The sequence below is a fragment of the Rhopilema esculentum genome, chromosome 2, assembly GCF_057945365.1.
Source record: "Rhopilema esculentum isolate cy_ngs chromosome 2, ASM5794536v1, whole genome shotgun sequence".
Lineage (NCBI taxonomy): Eukaryota > Metazoa > Cnidaria > Scyphozoa > Rhizostomeae > Rhizostomatidae > Rhopilema > Rhopilema esculentum.
Window position 1 is genome coordinate 680,835 of NC_142816.1, and position 20,455 is coordinate 701,289.

General features: G+C 37.1%; 1 protein-coding gene across 2 annotated transcripts in view; it reads right to left on the reverse strand.

Annotated features, from left to right (window-relative positions):
* LOC135695356 (uncharacterized) overlaps window positions 1–20,455 on the reverse strand; it is a 31,985-nt gene that overhangs the window by 5,842 nt on the left and 5,688 nt on the right. For both annotated transcript variants that reach the window (XM_089110523.1, XM_089110524.1), the window contains exons 2-20: window positions 14,484–16,910; window positions 13,267–13,768; window positions 12,366–13,100; window positions 11,228–12,232; window positions 10,124–10,626; window positions 9,554–9,866; window positions 8,838–9,128; window positions 8,069–8,491; window positions 7,650–7,798; window positions 6,463–7,161; window positions 5,458–5,851; window positions 4,635–4,919; window positions 3,804–4,211; window positions 3,143–3,412; window positions 1,823–2,107; window positions 1,038–1,414; window positions 785–899; window positions 451–674; window positions 10–327 (exon numbers count right to left, since the gene is read on the reverse strand). In XM_089110523.1, the coding sequence (XP_088966649.1) occupies window positions 10–327; window positions 451–674; window positions 785–899; window positions 1,038–1,414; window positions 1,823–2,107; window positions 3,143–3,412; window positions 3,804–4,211; window positions 4,635–4,919; window positions 5,458–5,851; window positions 6,463–7,161; window positions 7,650–7,798; window positions 8,069–8,491; window positions 8,838–9,128; window positions 9,554–9,866; window positions 10,124–10,626; window positions 11,228–12,232; window positions 12,366–13,100; window positions 13,267–13,768; window positions 14,484–16,892 (9,705 nt within the window). In that variant the 5' untranslated portion in view covers window positions 16,893–16,910. The remainder of the gene's footprint in view (window positions 1–9; window positions 328–450; window positions 675–784; window positions 900–1,037; window positions 1,415–1,822; window positions 2,108–3,142; window positions 3,413–3,803; window positions 4,212–4,634; window positions 4,920–5,457; window positions 5,852–6,462; window positions 7,162–7,649; window positions 7,799–8,068; window positions 8,492–8,837; window positions 9,129–9,553; window positions 9,867–10,123; window positions 10,627–11,227; window positions 12,233–12,365; window positions 13,101–13,266; window positions 13,769–14,483; window positions 16,911–20,455) is intronic.

Below are 20,455 nucleotides of genomic sequence, written 5' to 3' on the forward strand. Positions count from 1 at the left end.
TGTACTCACGTGGAGAATGTTCTTGTTAATAAGCTTAGCGCTGAACCCTTCCATTAAGAGCTGACAGTTGCTTTTAGCCTCTGGTAACCAGCGTAATGAATCTATCATAGTAATCATGGCAATCTTTTTCCCCATCTCCTGTAGAATTGATGCTATTTCTATTGCAACAAGACCACCAAACGAGTAGCCTCCTAAGAAATAAGGTCCTTGAGGCTGCTCCTCAAGTATCTTCTTTGTGCAGGCTATTGCAAGTCGTCGAACTGACTGGATGTCTTCACCAATATAGCTCGGATCAGGTGAACCGAATACATACAAACTAAACAGCTCCTGGAAGATGACACGAAGGTATTAACACGAGTTTGCGACCATAAAACTTCTAAAAAAGGAATTGTCTGTGAAAATGGCAAACGACTTCATTAGCGAGAATAAAAGTTCTAGTAACATAGAAACCTGGTACTTCATGCCAGCAGCCATGCCACGAAATATTCCAGCATAACGGTGAGACGGATGAACAATGAAGATTTTTGCTTTGGCATCGGGGGGATCATAAATGCAGTTGAGGTAATCTTCGGGCAGAACAAGATTATTGTCCTTTTCAACAGCAGGAGCAATTCGACGGAACGAGTTGAAGAATCGACGCGAGCTCTCCCGCCTCTTTCTGAATGATGCATTTCCTAAGAGTGACAGAATAAGTTTCGAATAAACCTTTTAAATAATCAAGTACCTATAAACTGAATTGATTTAGAAGGGGAATTTAACGGACAGAAAACTACAAATGAGTTACCTGGTTCGTTAACCTGTTCGGCGTCAGTTTCTGCTAGAACAGATTCATTTATTCTTTTCACAAGTTCTTTCGTTAGACTAGTAGTCGTTGTCTCAGGGAGCATGAAGTAAAATACCTGAGTAAACAAAAGTTGATTTACAAAAGAATTGAAAACACCTCGAGCTCTAGCAAAGTCTTTGAAAGCAAAAACTTTTGAAATTAACTTGGAAAAGAATAAGAAGACGTTATTGTGTTGGCGAAACTGTTTAATTACCTCCAAATCCACACTGAAATGTTGAAATATTTGTGCCTTGAAAATAGCAGCCCCAACCGAATCAATACCATATGTAAAGAATGGAACATTACAATCGACCTCTTCTTCACTTCCACCAATCCACTTAGCAAGCCACCCAGTTATGAATTTTGTAACAATCTCGGATTGCCTTTCTACTGATGCTTCCTGTTTTATCAGTTCTAGCAATGCAACCCCACTGTCATTAATCTCTTCTGGTAGATCTTCCTGGATGTGCTTAAACATTGTCATATTGCCTCTTTGCATTGTCTTTAAGTATTTGGCCCAGTCAACGTCACATATGCAAACGGTGGACTTCGTTGGTGTTTCCACAAGAACCCGCTCCAACCATTTCAGTCCTTCAAGAGAAAATTAGATATCTTCTATAATGGAAATTGTTGTCAGTCTAAACGGCAAGTCTAAGTTGATTGAAGTATTGAATATTTCAACTCAAAACAGCTAGTGCTTTATTTAATTTTTGCTTTTTTGCCCCTTATTGATTTCATTTATCGGTTCAAGAAAGTCGAATGTTTCTAAACAATGTGAGAAAAAAATTTAATCTCCGTCTGCGGCTTTGTTGTTGTTTTCGTGTAATTTTCTTTTTAATCTTGATTTTTCTATGATATTTCTGACAACTATATCTCTATGATGGTAAACTGTTTGAGAAAACTAATATTAACCTTTCAAGCCCATCTTTTATTTTGAAACCATTTGCTACATCTACATTGCGGTAAAGGGCAATCGGGTTGAAAATATAAGAACTTTACCTGTATTTATGTCTAGAAGGTGAAGACCAGTTTCTTCTAGCAAGGTTGCAAGTTTAGCATTATCCTTCAACATGCCTGCCCCACCCATTGCTCCCCAGCAAACGGCAAGGCAAGGTTTTTTCAGAACTTCAGCACGATAATCAGCAAAGCTGTTTAGGAATCCATTTGCTGCTGAATAGGAAGTTTGTCCACTGTTTCCTATTATTGATGTTATGGAAGAGTAAAGCACGAAGAAGTCTACGTTCTCCATTCGCTTCTCAAGCAGACTATGAAGCACCAGAGTTCCTATATGAGAAAAATTGAATATAGAAGACCTTTGATGGACTTTTTGTGTCTCATGTACATGACATATGCTTATCACAGAAACAACCTTTGTTTGCGTATGTTTCCTATAGTTAAATAGATTGGGACAAAATTTTGGAACGACCTATCAGTTCGAGACTCTACCAAGAGAGTCCTATCAAAAAGAATTCAAATCTTTCCTTGCTAGATTCTATACGAGTGCCTAAATAAATTTTATTTCGATACATTCAACAAATATGAATTTAATCTAGCAAAACATTTGAAGGAGGGCTCTTATCCCGTTAGCCCACCTCCTTAAAAATTCTGTGATATCTAGTTGTTTAGTGATGTTCGATTGGTGTTTACTGTAAAAGATTGTTCGATTATTGAGAATCAAATCAAATAGAAATTTCTTTTAGACAACCCAGATTGTGCAAAACTCTATAATGACGACATGTTTCGGATAATTTGCAGAGCCCGGTCGTCCTTCCATCTAGCAGTTTTGGAGTCAATCTACATAAAAACGAAAAAGCAGCCATTGTGTAGACAGAAGGAGTTCGTTTTCTCTCTTGGACTCCATTGGTAATTTTTCTTTAGGCTCGCGGCACTGATTGGTCAACTATACCGGTCTTGTGCTTGCGTTTTTCTGATTGGCCTATTTCGATCCACAACTGGGTATATATTTTCCATCGTGTTCTTTCGGAACCTTACTCTGACGTTTCATGCTCTGAGGAGTGTCAGACGAAAAAGCTTTTAGTATGTCTTTTAGTGTCTGCTTTTTCTCAAGCCATTTAGAATTATTTTTACGAAATTTTGCTTTTCGAATTTTAAACTGAAAGAATCTGTTTTCGATTCTGCATTTCAGTACGGCAAGTTAACTTTTCCGAGAAAAAAAATCTTGTACCACTTTCTCGTAGATTAAGAGCATAAAAAAAGACAAAAGAGGGAGAAAATCAATTTGAAATAAATCAGTTTGAAATAAATTTTCGAAGAATTATTCGTCTACATAAAGAAAATATGTATGAAAGCTAGCCATACCAGTAACTTTTGGAGACATGACTCTCTTGTAGCTGCTAACATCTATATCCTGGAACGGTCTGTCATCCAAGACACCAGCACTGTTGACAACACCAGCGACCGGTGGAAACCTGTCCAGTTGGGCATCCAGGCGCTCTATCGAGTCGTTGTCACTGATGTCTAACATCAAATGCACAATTCGTGCTCCATATTTATTCTCGAGTTGTTTGAATTTTGACTTGGCGTCAGCCGGTGCATCCGATCTGCTCAGTGTTAGGATACAGCCTGCTCCTGCAAAAAACAAAATTCATCGTTTGATTAAAACAAAGTAGGAGCCAATCCTGTTACCGTATAGACAAACTTCGTGAGATGACAAACAATTTGGAGCCCTCTAAATAGAGCCCATCATCGAGAAAGTGCCCACCCTCGAAACAGCGCCCCTTGAAAGTTATCAAAAATTTAGAACGATCCCATGGCGCCTTTTAGAGGAAATACTGTATTTGACTTTTGCCGGTTGAATGATAAAGATGAGATTGTTCGTAAAATTGGGGAGGGGGTGTTGTTGGGGGTTTTATCATCCCTTCTATCCGATAAAACCTGAAAGATAGCTATGGTCTTAACTAACGCCAAGATTTATATGTGTAATTCATGTACTGCATTAACATATCTAGCTTTACAATACCTCTAGAAGCCATCCATGCAACAGTTAACAGTCCAATTCCTTTGGTTCCGCCAACAACAAGGTACGATCGATCATCTCGAAGTCCCTGAAAGTCCAGTGATGGTGGCCTTATTTCTAAATTGCCAGCGGCAGACTGTAGAGATAGACAGCTCGAACCAGTCTTTGATCGTAGGTGCAAGAATTTGGATGACAAGTTAGATACACCATCGAAATCAAGGATGTTAGGATGGCAATTAACCAAATGGCTAGGATCGTTGACACTAAGACTCTTGTGTACAACTGACAAGATTTCTTTTGGATCTGAAACTTTGCTAAAAGGTCTAATATTTATCAGCGTGACAGATTTCTTGAAATTGTAGTCCCTTCTGCTTAAGGTTCCAGATAGGTCCAGTACCACTAGTAATCCATCTACAAACAAAAGGAAATAAAGGTATCCATCAACATAGCTATACAAAGTTGAATAAATTTGATTCTCATTACAAAATATGTAATTGACTACATATATTCTATAGATAATATTTTCAAAATAAGCCTTTGGTACCGAAATTTGAAGATAATACATAAAAGCCGAACTTTCAAGTCACTTTTCATCCGCTTATGGATAAAAATCTCTGTTTTTCTTTACTCATTATTTGGGGCAAATACCCTGCAGAGTGTCAGACAGAAAATAAGTCTGCTGCTGTGTGTTTGCTTTACCGTGCTATGTTCTATCAATTGTTGTTATTTTATGTTGCATCGCATGTTTTGGTGCTAGATATTATCATATATATTCTATTTATGATACATTGCACAATGTTATATTACTATAGTAATTTGAAGTCCAGTATTTACCTTCTTCCAAATGATCTGTGATGTCTTCATTGAAACTGTTTTCAGGGCTGCAAATGAGGGCATCAAACTTAATTTGTCGACTCGAGGCTTCCGGGCCTGACATAGTGTCGTGAAGTTCCTCTACATCTTCGGTGACATATAAGGCGATTCCAGACCTCTTCAATTCTTCAGCAATTGCTTTGAACACAAAGTTGTTAGATCCATGGTGAACAAGGAGAAGCGACTTGATCTCTTTGTGAAATCTTGACAATTTCGAAAGCGTTTGATGTACAATATACAGATTTGCTAGAAAAGGATTATGAATGCTTTAAATTTATTTCAAACGGCAAAAGCCAAATCTAAAGCAGATATAAATAAAAATATTCACCGTTTGAATTTTATGCAAAGTAAGATATACTAAGAAAAGTGAATATATAAAAGTGAATATACTAAGAAATTATTAATGTGCCAAATATCAAAGCCATATAACAGAAACAGGGACGGATTTACCGGGGAACTGTTGAATTGTGAGATATTTTTGTGCCCTTCGATAATTTTTTTAAAATTCTTCGATTTGGAACAAAGCATTTTTTAACTTAGTAGCAAAACGATGCAAAAAATTACTCAATTTATCGTCTTATTTTCATTATCTTACAGTTAAAAATTTATTTAAAAATAAACCCTTTCTATCATTTCATGGTCACTTACAGAGTGTGGCACCAAAATCCAAACATTTTCTAACTGTTGACTAAAATTTAATCATGATCAACAATCCAAAAAAGTTGTATATGTAGCAAGATTAAAATACTTTTTTCATTACCTGGAATTAATTCAAAGTCATTACCTGGCAAAATAGTAGCTTGTTCTAACGTCAAGAATTTTGGTTTCAGCATAACTAATTCCATTGGCAATACAACAACGCTTTTTATCCACTTGGTTCTCTGAAACCCAAAAACTTCGTCACCCACGTTGAAATCAGTAACCCCTTTCCCAACTCTTCTAACAACCCCAGCAAACATCTGCAGTAAAGGCTGTGAGTTATACGATTTTATGTTTTCTAAAAGCTCTTCACACCTTCCATTCTCAGAAGATACATACAGCACTGTGACTTCAACATTGTCGGCAGGAATAACTTTAGGTTCGGAAAGGATTTCTTTTCCAAAGAACTTTTCGTCGGAATTTGACCAGGACAGGTAATAATTCTCATCAGTGCACTTTTTCGTCTCAATTTGCGAATTCTAGAATGTATAGAGAATACCGTTACATCGATTTGATATTTTGCTCATATAAAATTATTACCTTCATTTTTTAAGTTGTTAGAATGATATTTAAAAACTTATAGTCATATGGAATTAATAAAAGCCGCTGAGCTGCTACAACATGCTTCAAACGCTTTGACCTAGCTACTTTAATTTGATTGATCATCGATTCATATTTCCTCGAAAATTTATATCATCCCAGGATCTTAATTCATTACATGATACATACTTGATAAATATTTACTTAAATTTTCTAGCATTTCATTAATTTGAAACCAAGACGACTGTGCAATTTATTATTTTTGAACAACAAAAGATAATTTTAATTTGACTCTGCTGGAGCATCAGTGCACTTCCTGGTTTAAGTAATTACATCAATTTGAAGTTCACTTGTTTTGTAGTTGTCAAAATAATTGATTTTAAAAAGGATTTATACATAACTAACTAAACAGAAAACTACAGAAATAATTGAATACGTAATGCACTTGGCACTGCACTTTCCATTTTTCAATTTGTTTTTTAGTGAGTTTTTGGCAAAGCTACAGATAAAAATTTACAAGCATGTATCAAAAGATGTTCATATCACAAACCTTTGAATCATATTTCACAAGACATGGCTGCAGAATTTCGCCATTTCTAAAAACAATTCCTTCTCCAGCCGATGGCAGATCTAAAGATACAATGCTCTTAATAACTGCGTCCTTTTTGAAATTTGGTTTCAACTCAACACAAACGAGGGGTGTTTTGCTCTCTATATTCGTTGTGCGAGCCATTCCCCAAGAAAATCCAGACCAAGGTGTAATGATTCCCTCTCTTGTCCCAGAACCGTCTTCATTTCGGCAATTGAATGCTAATATTTTGCTGTTGTTCCTTTCCTCAAGATTAAGAGACTGAAGCAATTTCAAGTTTGCTTCGAAGCAAAGCATTTCTGAAATTGTATCATTTTCTGATTCCAAAGGAATACGGTATGTCAGGAATGACAGAAAATTCAATACGATCAGTTGCCTTTTTTGCTGGCTTACAGCACCAATGGTCTCTTCAATGAAGTTTCCAATATCATCGCTTTCATCAATTTCTGCTATGATGAAATTCGTTTTTTGCACATTCATTTCTTGAAACGCTTCAAGAACAGTTTTAACGTAAGGCGCTTTTCTCTCAGCAATTACAACAAAGAACTGCTCATCTACTCTTGCTTTACTGCTATTTTGAATGCTTTGACGTTCCAAATTGATGTCATAAACACTGCCTTCCATTTTTGGATCTCTCTCAGAAACGGAATACTCCTTAACCTGGGTAAAAACAAGCAACGTGTTAATTCCTTATATGTTTCATGTTTACCTTAATAACTACATGTAAAATATAATTTGTTTAACTATTTTACTACGGTCATAAAAGTGTAATAAACTTTGAGTGATTGGTTCGTCTATATTAACGGAAAGTAGTAATGGGACGAAACGAGTCTAGAATGAAAAAGTTTTAAGAACTTCCACGCAGCATAAGCATATTATTGTAGCACTATAAATACTCATATTTTCATTGTTGATAGAATTCAATCTGCAAAATAATGATCAACATTTAATGGTAATTAACAGAAGAAAACTTAAGGTTTACGTGCCTGATATTCAAGGAAAAATTTGGTCTCAGCCTTATATATAAAACTGTTGAAATAATACAAAAATTCATCAGATCTACACTATTTTCAATGTAGTACTAAAAGCTTCTAAAAGCAACATCAATGAAAGAACTTCCACTTTAATCAATTTTCCATTCATTTTACCTGAAGCCCTGTAATTTTAATGATTATATTCATTTTATCATCCAAGAGTTTGACAATACACAGATTTGAGTTTTCTCCCACCAACTCACAGAGGCAGTAAAGGTATTTTACATCTTCCGGCAGAGGATTTAGTGTTAGCTCTTCAATTCCTGGAAAAAAAAGTTTCGTTTAGTCTTGATCAATGAGCTTCAACGAACTTTTAATTTCGAAATATATCATGCAGCTTCAATTGTCAGAATCAAATTGAAATGGGGAAGGGGGTATTATTGAGATAGAAGCTAGAAAGGCACAGAATTTTCAAATTGTCTTTGATTCGATAATGTCTGTGAATGATTTTCATGGGTAAACAGAATTTTGCAAAAAAAGCACTTCAAGAATCTATTCATGAAATAAAGACACCATTTCTAAAAGGCAAAAACCTGTTGGTATTATCCTCGGTGCTTTATCACCATTCGTGACTTCAACAACAAGCCTCGTTTGCAAGCAGGCATCAAGGATGCATGGATGAATGATGTAGTCATCTAATTCACTTCGAAGCTCGTCAGAAAGATTAAGTCTGACCAGTGCTTTGCGGCTCTTGATCCAAATGCATTCCATTAAAGAGAATCTTTCACCGAAATCAAAGCCAGTTCTTGCAGCAAAAGATTTATATTCAGATGTTTTGAGCTTATCTTCATGTTGGTGTAACCCAGCAAGATCCAAAAGCTGTGCATCTTCTTCTATTTGAAAATCCTCTTTGGGATGTTCCTTCTGATCAATAGTAGGGTAAAGACCATTTTTTGGCAAGATTTTCACATCGGGCAAAGAAATGATATCTCTTGGTAAGGTTTGCTTGCTTGAAACTACAAACAGACATTTTGCCGTTACCAATTATTAAAGCTTACAGTCATAAAAAAAGTTATAGCGATCATCAAAACGACATAAAAGTTTTACAATGAAAGAAATATCAAAATATCAACATGTCTTAGCGATGTAATATTCCGTAAAAAAATCGAAAGTTCTAAAGTGACGAAAAGGAAAGTTATTTATGAAAGATGATAATATATGTAGCAAAAAAGTTTTCATGGCTTTTGTACCTATATTCAGAACAGATAAAAATTTTCTGCTTTGATCCTAATTGCCCTAACATATTGTATTTACGAAAGATTTTAAAAACTTTTATGCGATATAGACTCAAGACACACTAACCTACATCTGCTAAGCATGCTGGTGATACTTCGCACCCGTTCTTCTTTGACTTAAGATTCGCTGTAGACAATAGAATCTCCCCGTGTTCGGTTTTCTGGAGGATTTCAAAATCTTCTGTTTCTCCATCTTGTGACTTGCGCTTCTTGCACTCTAGCTTACGAACCGAGCGATCATCTATGGGAAGAGTCTTCTGGAAAGTGATGTTTCTAAGAGTTGTTGGCACAACATTCTTTCCCATCAAAAATGCTTCCAAAGCTAATTCAATGAAGCATGCTCCAGGCAATATTGGGCCTTTAAATGAAATGACATCATGATATCAGGAAAACATGTCAAAAAGTCCAAAGTCAGAAAAACTACTGATTTTAACGTCTCTGTCTGGTGAAAACTATAGTGGTGTTAGACAAACATGAAATGTTATTCAAGAATAGGCATCATGTTTTCCGAATTTAGTTCCAGGAAAGATATGATGTTTCAGAATTCTTTACCAAGACAAGGAGATAAAGTTTTTTCTGGTAGTAACATTTCCATCGTTTTTCAACCTGTCAAGAAAAACCTCTCGGAAAAATATCCAGCCAGAAGTTCATGGGTTTTTTTGATGAGATTGCTTGTTTGACGACTTTCCAGACGAAAACTTCAATTGATACAGCTAACAAGAACATTGACATTTGAAAAATAGTACTGAAACAAAGTAGGATTGTTAAAATGATTCTGATTACCTAAAGATTGTAGCTGATGATCTTTTAAGTAGCTGAAGCTGTGAACATCTATATCAGTGCTCCATTTAAGTTCATCAGAGTTCACTGCGATTGGGTTACCCAATAACGGAAATGTCTTACTGCCACCCTGGAAATTGTCATTTGCCCACAGCTCAGTTTCCTGCCAAGGGTATGTTGGATATCTGACAAACTTTCCTTTGTTATGATTGTTCACTTGCCTTAAATTCACAGGGTAGCCAAGAGTAAACATTCGGCCTATACACTGGATTTGCAAATGAGTCAGCCTTTGTGAAACCTTTCTTGCAGGCAGTGCCTAGACAAAGAGAAATCATTACAAGTTAGGAATGTAAAAACTAACTATGCAAAGTCATTGATAAGAACAGAGACAAATCCACTCTTCAAGAGAGCTTTTATAGATTGCTCGTTTTAAGTTTAGATGCATGCACTTCTATGATATTTGCAAGAACAAAAAACTTAAGGACTGCAGTGATAGAAATAGTCATCTTGTTACAACATAGCAGTTTCTACGTTTCCAATTATAGCCTTAAGAAATTAATTTTTGAACCTTACCTGAATGACCGTAAGATCTTTTGCTTCGTTTTGCTTTCCAATTTCAGTTATATAATTAGAGAGGACAGGGCGAGGACTGATCTCGATAAAGTTGCGAACTCCAATTTTCATCATTCTCTCGATGCATTGGGAAAACAAAACAGTATGTCTCAAGTTCTTCCACCAATAACAGTCATCCAGTTCACTCCCATTCATCTCTTTGCCTTCCGTTGTAGAGAAAAATCTCATCTCTGCTGGTTTTGCTATGACCTGCTTTTCATTTATCGTTTTCATGAACTTCCACTTCACTGACTCCATGTGGTGACTATGAAAAGCTTTGTCGGTTGCTAGTCGCCTCATGAAAATGTCGCTCTTTTGCTCCTTAAGGTGATTCTCCAATATTTCTAAGGCATCTTTATCACCTGAGACAGTCACACTTTTCGCTGTGTTCTCGGCAGCAATACAAAGGTTCTCTGATAATTTCAGTCTGTCAATTACCGCTGACACATCTTTCTTGCTCATTCCTAAATGGCAGACAACATTTGATTGATAATTTTTTGAAAAAATGAATGTCATAAAAGATTGTTCAATTGCAATGATTTTGCTTTTGATATTAATCAATTTAGTAATGTTTCAGTTGCGACCTGCGTGCTTAGCTGCAGCTGTCTTGGGAAAAGGATTGTGTTTTGTATTTCATGCTGTACGATATTAGGCTGGTATTAAAAATAAAGTTGCAAAGCATGCCGGTTGGGCAAGAGCCTTCAAAGCCAAAAGTCTTGTTAGATCCTGTTTTGTTCGTGAACGCCTATTCATGGCAATGTGTTTGTGCATCAACATGTATTGTGCTGACTTTTGTATTAACTACGTTTTAGAATTATTGGCTTAGCCCTTCAGCTCGCAAACAGATTGGCAAGAAGCCATTGTGTACACATTGAAGAACTAATTAATGATCATTACAAAATTAACGTTTTCAAATAGAAAAATAATTGAATTATAGCATTAAGCAAACGGTGTCATAAATTTGACACATCAGAGTAAACTATTTTGCAAGGATCACTTGTATATGGAGATCAGTTGTTAAAAAAAAGGATTTTTGGAGAGAAAACTTGATGGCATCAAACTTACCAATTGCAGTCATTGCACCTTCCGAGTGACACATCTTTTGAAGTGATCCCCTTGTCATAATTACTTTAATTGCACTTTTTAGAGTGATTATCTTTGCTACACAAGCAGCTGTAATGTCTCCAAGACTGTGGCCAACTACAAATGTTGGTACAATGCACGCCTTTTCAATTAGAAATTGAGCGGTTGCATACTGTAATGCAAAAATCGACAATTGGACTGTGACCATGTCATCTTCGACATCTGCCTCGCCTTGCTCCTTTCTTTCCAGATATGCTAGCAACGAGCTTTTGTTGCCGTATTTTCTGGCTTTCTTATCAACATGTTTGATTGTGTTGAGAATTTCTTTTCGTTTGAAAAGATCACCAGCCATGGAAAGCCACTGAGAACCTTGCCCTCCGAAAACAAACGCAGTATTCAAGCAAAACTTGTTTGTCCTATCACTGCAAATTTCGACTCGGCTTTTGTCTGGACTTTTGCTGAAGTCCTCTAATATCCTTGAAGCTTCTTGTAGAGAGCTAAGATCAACAGCTAAACGCACACCGTGCCCTGTTCGTCGTTCACTCATTGTGTAACAAACGTCATTTCTATTTTCGGCAGTATTTTCCATGCCACCTAGCCAAATACTGAACTTTTCTGCCATTGACTGTAGTGCTTGTTTCGACCTTGCTGACAATATGAGTACCTGTGGATGTGAGTGCGATGGTGCACCGTGATTCTCAATAGGGCATGTTGACTGCTGTTGTCTTAAGATGATATGAGCGTTGCTGCCCCCAAAGCCAAAGGAACTGACAGTAGCAATTCTTGGTTGATTAGAGGCAAGTGCCGGCCACCTGCCATTCTCCGTCTGAACATGAAGCCCAGAGCTTTCGAGCCCAAGCCGAGTTGCTTTTTTTTCAATGCCAACTGTAGGTACCAACTCTCCATGCTTCATCATCAAGCATACTTTGGCTAATCCAGCCAAACCAGCAGCTGATTCGGTGTGATTGATATTCGACTTAACACTTCCTGCAAATATAAAAAAATTGATGAGGCATACAAAGACCCCTAAGTAATAATACGGACGCCTCTGTAACATTATCTTGAATTTTAAAATGTGTTTATCAATCTTCAAATCGTAACCATTCATTATAGGCCTTACCAACAATTACAGGGTCTTCCGAAATCCTCATTCTTCCATACACTTCACCAACAGAGTTCACTTCAACACTGTCACCGATTATAGTGCCAGTTCCATGCATCTCAACATACTGTACATCAGACGGGCTAACATTGGCTTCTCGTAACACATTTCTCATTAGACGAACTTGTCCTTCAATGCTGGGTGCGGTGATAGGGGCTGCAGTTTGTCCATCGTTGTTCATACCCCAAGCTATTATTTCGCTGTAAGGCTGGTCAGATGAGTTGACAAAATCGCTGCCTTTAAGGATGAAAACCAGTGCAGCCTCACCTCTTCCGTAACCGTCCGCTCTTTCATCGAAAACTTTGCTTTGACCATCAGAGGCCAGCATTCCTGCTCTACATATAGGTGCTTGTTTGACTGGGTCAAGTATCACATTGGCTGCAGCAACAATGGCTACATCAACTGCTCCTTTTTGAATATGGTCACAAGCAATATTCAGAGCTGTTAAAGAAGATGAGCAAGCCGTATCTACTGCTATGCTTGGTCCAGAAAGATTGAATGAAAACGATATTCTGTTTGCAGTTATTGAAAAGGCGTTTCCTGTGGCTGCAAACTGATCAAGGTTGGGGAGAGAATCAGGTCCAAATGCCACTGAACTGTATTCTTGGTTCATGATGCCAACATAAACACCAGTGGTACATTGCTGCAACTCTTCGATCGTCATACCAGCGTCCTCTATTGCCTCGTAGGTTCCTGCAACAGATTTAAAGTAGTTTCAGTATTAGAAAATGTACTGCTGGCAACAAATGAGCAGCTAATGACAGAAATAGAGCTGATGCCAGCAAATGCACTGACAACAACAAGAGCACTGATGACACCGAAAGCATCGCTGACAGCAAAATAATTGATGCCAACATACCTTGCAGGAGCAGCCTCTGCTGTGGATCCATTACCTTGGCCTCCGAAGCAGATATCCCAAAGAACGTGTAATCAAATTTGCTAACATCTTCTAGATATGAGCCTCTTGTAACATAAATCTTGCCAGGAACCGATCGTATTGGGTTGAATGATTCCAAGAAATGCTTTCTTCTTCCGTATCTTCCTTCTGGGTAATCGCCTAATGTTCTTCTACCTTCTCTTAGCAAGCCATGAAATTCATCTTTAGTTCTCGCTGTAGGGAACCGTGCTGACATCCCGGTAATGGATACGTTTCTTCTTTTTCCAGCCATAGCCTTATGACGACTTTTTGGATCTACTCCAAAGATATATTTCCATAGGAGGCTTTGCGAATCTTTGATTGAAAAGTCTTTGTTTGTGTCAAAATCAACATATCTTTTGAAAATAGATAGAAGAACAGGGAGCAGCACCATACCATTGTAAAGGCCAAATATAACTATTCCAACAAACATCTTAAAGAAGATCTAAAAGAGAACGTTGAAATTTGTGAGCAATAATTGTTAAAACATATTTGCTTATTATCGTCATAATTATATCTTATTCTTAGTATGCCGCAAATTTCAAGCCTTTCACTTTTTCACGCTGCAATCACAGGCCTTCCTATCTTCCTTTTTATTATTCTCAATTGTAAGTTCAGAAAGGCGATGCAAAATCTGACATTGGTGAAGAAATAAACGTGTACAATATCGCTTCAAATTCATACTTGGCATTGCTGTTGAAACATTGTAAAAAAGTGGCGATTGCTTCTTCTATGAATCAAAGCCCAGAACACAAACATTCAAAGGCCGCGAGAAAGGCTATTTAAGGTTATAGAATGGTATTACCAGGTCACCCCTTAGCTTCATTTTGTTCTTATCACCAAATGCCGACATATTTCCAGACTCGATTCATTTATGGTCAAACTCCCCAGGGAAACTGGATGGAAACTTAAGTTATTTTAGACGACCAAGAATCATTTCTATTAATAGCTTCTATAAAAGACAAGAATCAATTTTTACTCTATTGTAAGACTTTCGAGAGCTTCTCCTTTTAATCAGAATGTAACACCCATACATGATACATGTACACAAAAGTGGAGGTGCTTGGCCATGGTGATCATTAAACGGCCAAAAAAGACTGCTGTTTATTTATGCCGCGATCCCTCATGATAATATCTTTAGGTTAAAATTTTAACCTTACCTGAAATATAGGAGAATCAGCAAAACCAATGAGAACCATACCAAGAAAAGTGCTGACTGCGCCCAGGAACACGCTACCACCAATTGTAGTGAGTGCCTCTTTTATCTTCCCGTTTACCGTATGTTCTCTAGATATGACAAAGGCGTGTGCAATGTGAGCACTGTAGTCAACTGTGAAACCAAGAGACATCACTAAAGTTATCATTGTTATTGTGTTTAATTGTACATCCCACAAATACATTAAGCCAAATAGTTCCACAACCAGGGATGCGAAGCCAATAAGGATGAAAAATATGATCAATGGATGAATGCAAAATGGTATAAGCACAACAGCGATAACAGCCGATACACATATCAAATTCCTGATTACTTCCTCCACGATGACCGCATACTGCTCGAAGTAGACAAACGGATCTCCTATGACAGAAAACTTGAGTTTGCTTTGCTTACTAAGGTCACGGCGAATTTTCAGCATAGCATCTTTTTGATTGTTAGAATCACTTGTATCTTTGTAGTAAACCATGACTCTGCTAGCTGCAATGTCACCCTTTCTATCAAATCTAATGTCTACTTTGAACTGCTTATATTGAGGAATCGACAGGAACTTCTGCATAGCACTTTTGAAACCTTTGCCATCGGCCTTTATTGCATATTTGTTGCAGTATTCTTCGAATGCATGAACCCAAGAAAGATTACGGTTGAGATAGTAACCAGTTTCGTAGGCGATCCGCACAGAACTTGCAATTTCCTTTCTTACACGAGGGTCTGAATAGTTAACCTTGCTCGTCACCTGAATGTTTACAGGAATGGTTAAAGGAAAATTGCTTTCAAACACCTTTACATAATTGGAAAACTCTGAATTTGGCATGGCCAATGTCCTTCTATTGAAACGAGTATCCACGTTTATGCACCCAAAAATGCCCATTGCGACCAATGCTATTGTGAGAAGAATAACGAAACATTTTACCGGCCATTTCAAGAGACTGTTTCCGTAAGCCTTCAGTATTCTCGCTGAAAATGGTGCATTGTTTTTCATGTTAATACAATTTTTATCAGGAGCATTCAGAACTGGCAGACAAGCACTTCTTTTCATGTCGATTCGTTTAGCATCAAGAAACAGAAATACAACAAAAACAGTTATTTGGAACAGGAATTCGACACTGATGCACATTGCAGTATATATACAGAAATATTTGATGTCAAGAAATGCACTTGATGTCCCAATAAAGAAGGCAATCACATCAGTTATTGTTGTCATAGTGATCGTTGCCCCGACTTTGGCAATAGCATTAGACACCCGCCTTCGTGGAGCAAATTTTGGAGACTGCCTATCAAATTCATCCACGATAATAAACATGTCATCTATTCCAACACTTACAACTAGAAAGGGCACGACACCAACTAGTCGGATGAATGGTATGCCAAATAACATTGTCAGCCCAATGCCACATAAAATACCTAAAGCAGTTGATACTACCCCGAAGAAAGCCAACAAATTGTGTCCTTGTACCGGATTGACAAATTTCGATAAAACTAGACAAGCAAATGTTGACATGATGGTGAACGTCACACTTATTAGGCCAATATCATGCGAGGAACTGTCTCCAATAGCATCATCCATACTTCTTTCGGCAGAGAAAAAAACGCTTACGTTTTTTAATGATCCTCTTGCCAGCTTCAACGAAGAAAGAAACGACTTTTCCCATTCCATGATTTCCTTTGTTTCAGTCTCCTGTTTCATGTACATCACAGTTCGAATAGCTTTCGCATTAACAGTTTGTGCCGAAGTATTTAAGTTGAAGCCAGCAAGAGCTTCTTGTACATTGACTGCTGTACTCCGTCCATTTGACATTAGCAAACTAGGACTCCATATCGCTTTTTTAAAAGTTTCATAAATTAGAGTATCGTTGCTGGTATCATTTGCGAAAATTTCTAGAATGTTCACTTGTCGGCAAACTGAATTGCTGATTGAAGCATTTTGCTCTTTCTTCAGAAACTTTGGTACTGGGTAGCAAAGTCTTTTGTATCCTGGTAATGAAGCAATTTCCTTAAGAACAGAAACAATTTCCGGCAAACAGTTTTTAGAGAGAATATTTTGGCCGTTCTTTGGGGTGAATAGTATCTCTTCAGCTCTTGCGTTGAAGATGTTTCGGAAAAAGGGCTTTCCTTCATTTAGTGCAGACTCTGAAACTGAGTTTTGGGGCACAAGAAGTTCACGAGTTCTTGTTTCTGAGCGGAATCTTATGAGCCCTAGACAGCTTAAGCCTATAACCAAAGCTGAGATCAACAAGATTCTTTTTGGATGCTTTGTTACACGGAGGGCAAAGTATTCCATTCCATTTTCGAGGCGTGCGAGCAATGTACGCATTGCATACAAATACCAAACCCATATCAAGCTGAGCGTATTCATGGTCAATCTAGTAATTTCCTGAAATGACAAATAATAATAAACCTTCAAATTCTGATGAAACCAATACAAAACGTATAAATGTTATGCAGCTAAAGTAAGGATGAAGTTGTTTTTTGTATCACTTTGTTGTCTCCTTGTGCATGTTCTGGTATTTCATCCTTTAATAGAAAACATTCTGTTCTTTTAAAAGCAGATTTTTCATGAACAAACTTTTAAAGACACATAGTGTTTTGTTATAAAATGATATGTATTTGTTTCAGCAAAAAATATCGTAAGTTAATTCATTCATATCTTCAATTCTTTAAGGCTTTCGTTGGACTACAGTAAAAGCACTGGTATCCAGGTTTTTTTCATGTAGAATGAAAAAAACACTTAAATACAACGAACGTCAGTTTTCCTATTTAAGGTTTCGGTAAACGTTTTCTCGATGCAAACATCCAGTTTTTGACTTTCAAGGCACACAGGGATACCAAATTTGAAACTAACAGGAATTTTATTAAGGAAAAATCTCATGTAACATAGGTTTCCATAATTATTTTATCAGAACTTTTAGTTGAGGCCTGAAAATCTCTTGACCTGTTAAGCCTGATTTACACGAGACGAATTTTTTGCGCGAAGCGAATTTTTCGCCACGAATTTTTTAGCTGCTAATTTTTCTCTCGAATTCGAAGTTCAATTTACACTGGCAAAAATTTTTATGTGAATTCGCTGCGAACATTACAAAAGAATATAGCGACTGTCCGAAGAGTGCCCTTATCAGAAAGTTGAAAATTTTAAATTTACCAAAAAAGTGAGCAAAACAGCAAAAAGCGATACTGGATTAGAAAAATTTATTCAGGACGTCTTCAGAAGGGGGAATTCCATCTTTCGGTAAGAGAGGTTTACGTTTACATTTATAAGACGAGTATAACTTCTTCAAATACTTTCAAAGGTCGCTATCGAAGCTTGCACAAGCATGTGAGATCCTGTTAGTGCATCTGCTTAAAACTTTTGCTGTTGAACACGCCAATAAGCAGCCAACAATTCAGCAATTTGAAGAAATTCTTGCCTGTTTTTTTTATTTCTGACATATTGGTAGAATGATGAAAATTTCAAGCCAGTTTTCGTCAATTTGAAATTCAAATATTTGTATAATAATCTGATATGAATCCACTTACATGGATTGTGTAAGAGGAACAGGGAATGAATAATTACCAATCTATCTTATTGACGTTTTAAAGGCGAGGGTGTTTGAGAAAAAGAATGCGGAAAGACGTAGGCCATCTGAAACCAAAACAGAAGTCAGGTGTCTTCAAATGTTGTTCTGATTGGTTTTTTTATAAGGCGAAAAATTTCGCAGCGAAAAAGTAGAAATGCTTTCTACTGCGAATTCGCTGCGAATTTTCTAATCTCTACTTCTGCGCATATTTTTCGCGCATTTGCGGCGAAAAATTCGCTTCGCACGAAAAAATTCGTCTCGTGTTAATCAGGCTTTAAGCCGATTATCGTTGCTTTGCGGTTGTGGTATCATGTCTGTTTTACAATATCGCAAAGCACATTCATGTATCCAATGTACGGCCGTGTTTATTTAAACAGGCTTATTGATCTTAAAGCTTCGAATGACTTGACCCTGACTACACTGTGGTTTACGAGTGTATCTTGCAAGTGCGATCAGTAAAATCCCGTTTTCTCCGGACCTACAATTCCTCTACATACAGGTACGAAAAAGCTATTTTGTACCCAAGGAACATTAGAATGGCTCAAACTTTGCACACGGCCAGGACAGATGTCGGGTAAACAAATAGTGTCTCAAACTATTTGTATTTGCTCTGGTCTGGCTTTTATAGCCAAATACAGCTATTAGAGGGAGGAAGAATTATTTGTCAGTTTTTGACAGGATATAGTTTCGAGGGGAGGAGGACTTTGAAAAATCTGAGACACATAATGATAGCTAAGAATCTGCGCTTTCTGCTGATATAAATCAGATTTTGTTACCTTAAATGCAAGGGTACAAAATAGCTTTTGAAGGTAGTACACTCATTCAAGCAATAAATTTGCCTGGAAAGTATCATTTTACAATATTTTCCAATTATTTGTGCATCGAATGGTGTATAGTTTAATCTGATTCCGTTAATAGTTTTGCTTTTAGCAAGAGAAAACCAAATATTGTATCGAAAACGTTTACCGAAACTTAAAATACTGCAAAAATACTGTCTTCAGTTGCAGCGCCCGCAAGTAAACTGTCTTGGATGGGTTGAAAAATTAGTTATCTTACAGACCACGCCCTTTTTATTCTTGTAAAACGCCCTTCTACTGGTAGGATACGCCCATATTTCAAATAGGGAGCAACAATGACAAAATTTAAGTTATGTGAAGCAAAAATGTTTACAGTAATGTTGAAAACCCGCTTCCAGCAGGTGTATTTTCTCAAATTATGGTATTTATTGTATAGGTCATGAATTAGCCTCAGTGTGATAAATGGCCTTGTATTTTCAAGATAATCATTTTGCAACTAGAGTAACCTAGAGATGGCTCTTTTCTGTTTAGGGGTTTGACTAGCCTTTTTCGTAAGTAGTCGAGTGAGTTGCAACTGCGACTGGAGAAGCTCCTATGTCATTACTTTGTGTTTCTACTTGCATCATTATGTCAAATAGCACTTGAAAATTTAAGCATATTTACAAGACAAAAGGAAAAGTGACATGACGTAAAATCATCTACCAAAATATAATTCGGGTGCTCCTTCTGCGTGCGACAATTTAAGTTAGCGAATCTACACTGGGTTCCAGAGTGGTGTTAACAAGCCCAACAGAGGTTGATCCCACTTTTAATGTACGTTTTGTTGTCATTCTATCAGACTTTTACCGTTCATTTTTTAATTTCAGTTTTACTCTTATAAAGTTGTTTTAATCATGCTTGTACGTCTAGCTACACAAGTTTGCATTATCGTTTAGATTATAAAGACCATATACTTTTGGAATGGTGAAATTAAAAAGAAAAGAATTTGGAATCATAAAGATAAATGCCCATGGCGACGATTTGGCTTAAATGTGTTTATCTGTTTACCAATGCAATTGTATCCTTGCATCGGGTTACAAAACAAAACATTGAATTAAGCTTGCTCAATTCAGCGAAACTCAGCTGAATACCAACGAGAATAGTGGTCGACCACCAAAGAGCCTCAATAGTTATCGCGGGCATATCTACTGACACGCAAAAATAACTTTGGCTTATTCGATGCAAAATTTGTCGCTGACTTCAAATCTGGAAATTTTTCTTCTTAGATTCGCCGTTTTTCTGATATTTGCACTTTTATCCGTCAAATACATCACAGCCAGGACTCGGGAATTTCCCGAAGCGGAAACAAGATTATCGCCAGGAGTTGTTAAAATTATCGGTTGACGTCACAAGTGGCATGTTAACAATGCCGTTGTAAAGGCTTTCACCGCAACGGTGAAAGTTTCGTGTTTTATTGAGAATAGTCCGCGGTGAAAAGACAAAAAATTGTCAGGCATTTCATTTATAAGTATATAGAAGCTAGAAAATCCTAGCTACATGTCTGCTAAGACGCTAATATCCACATAAAA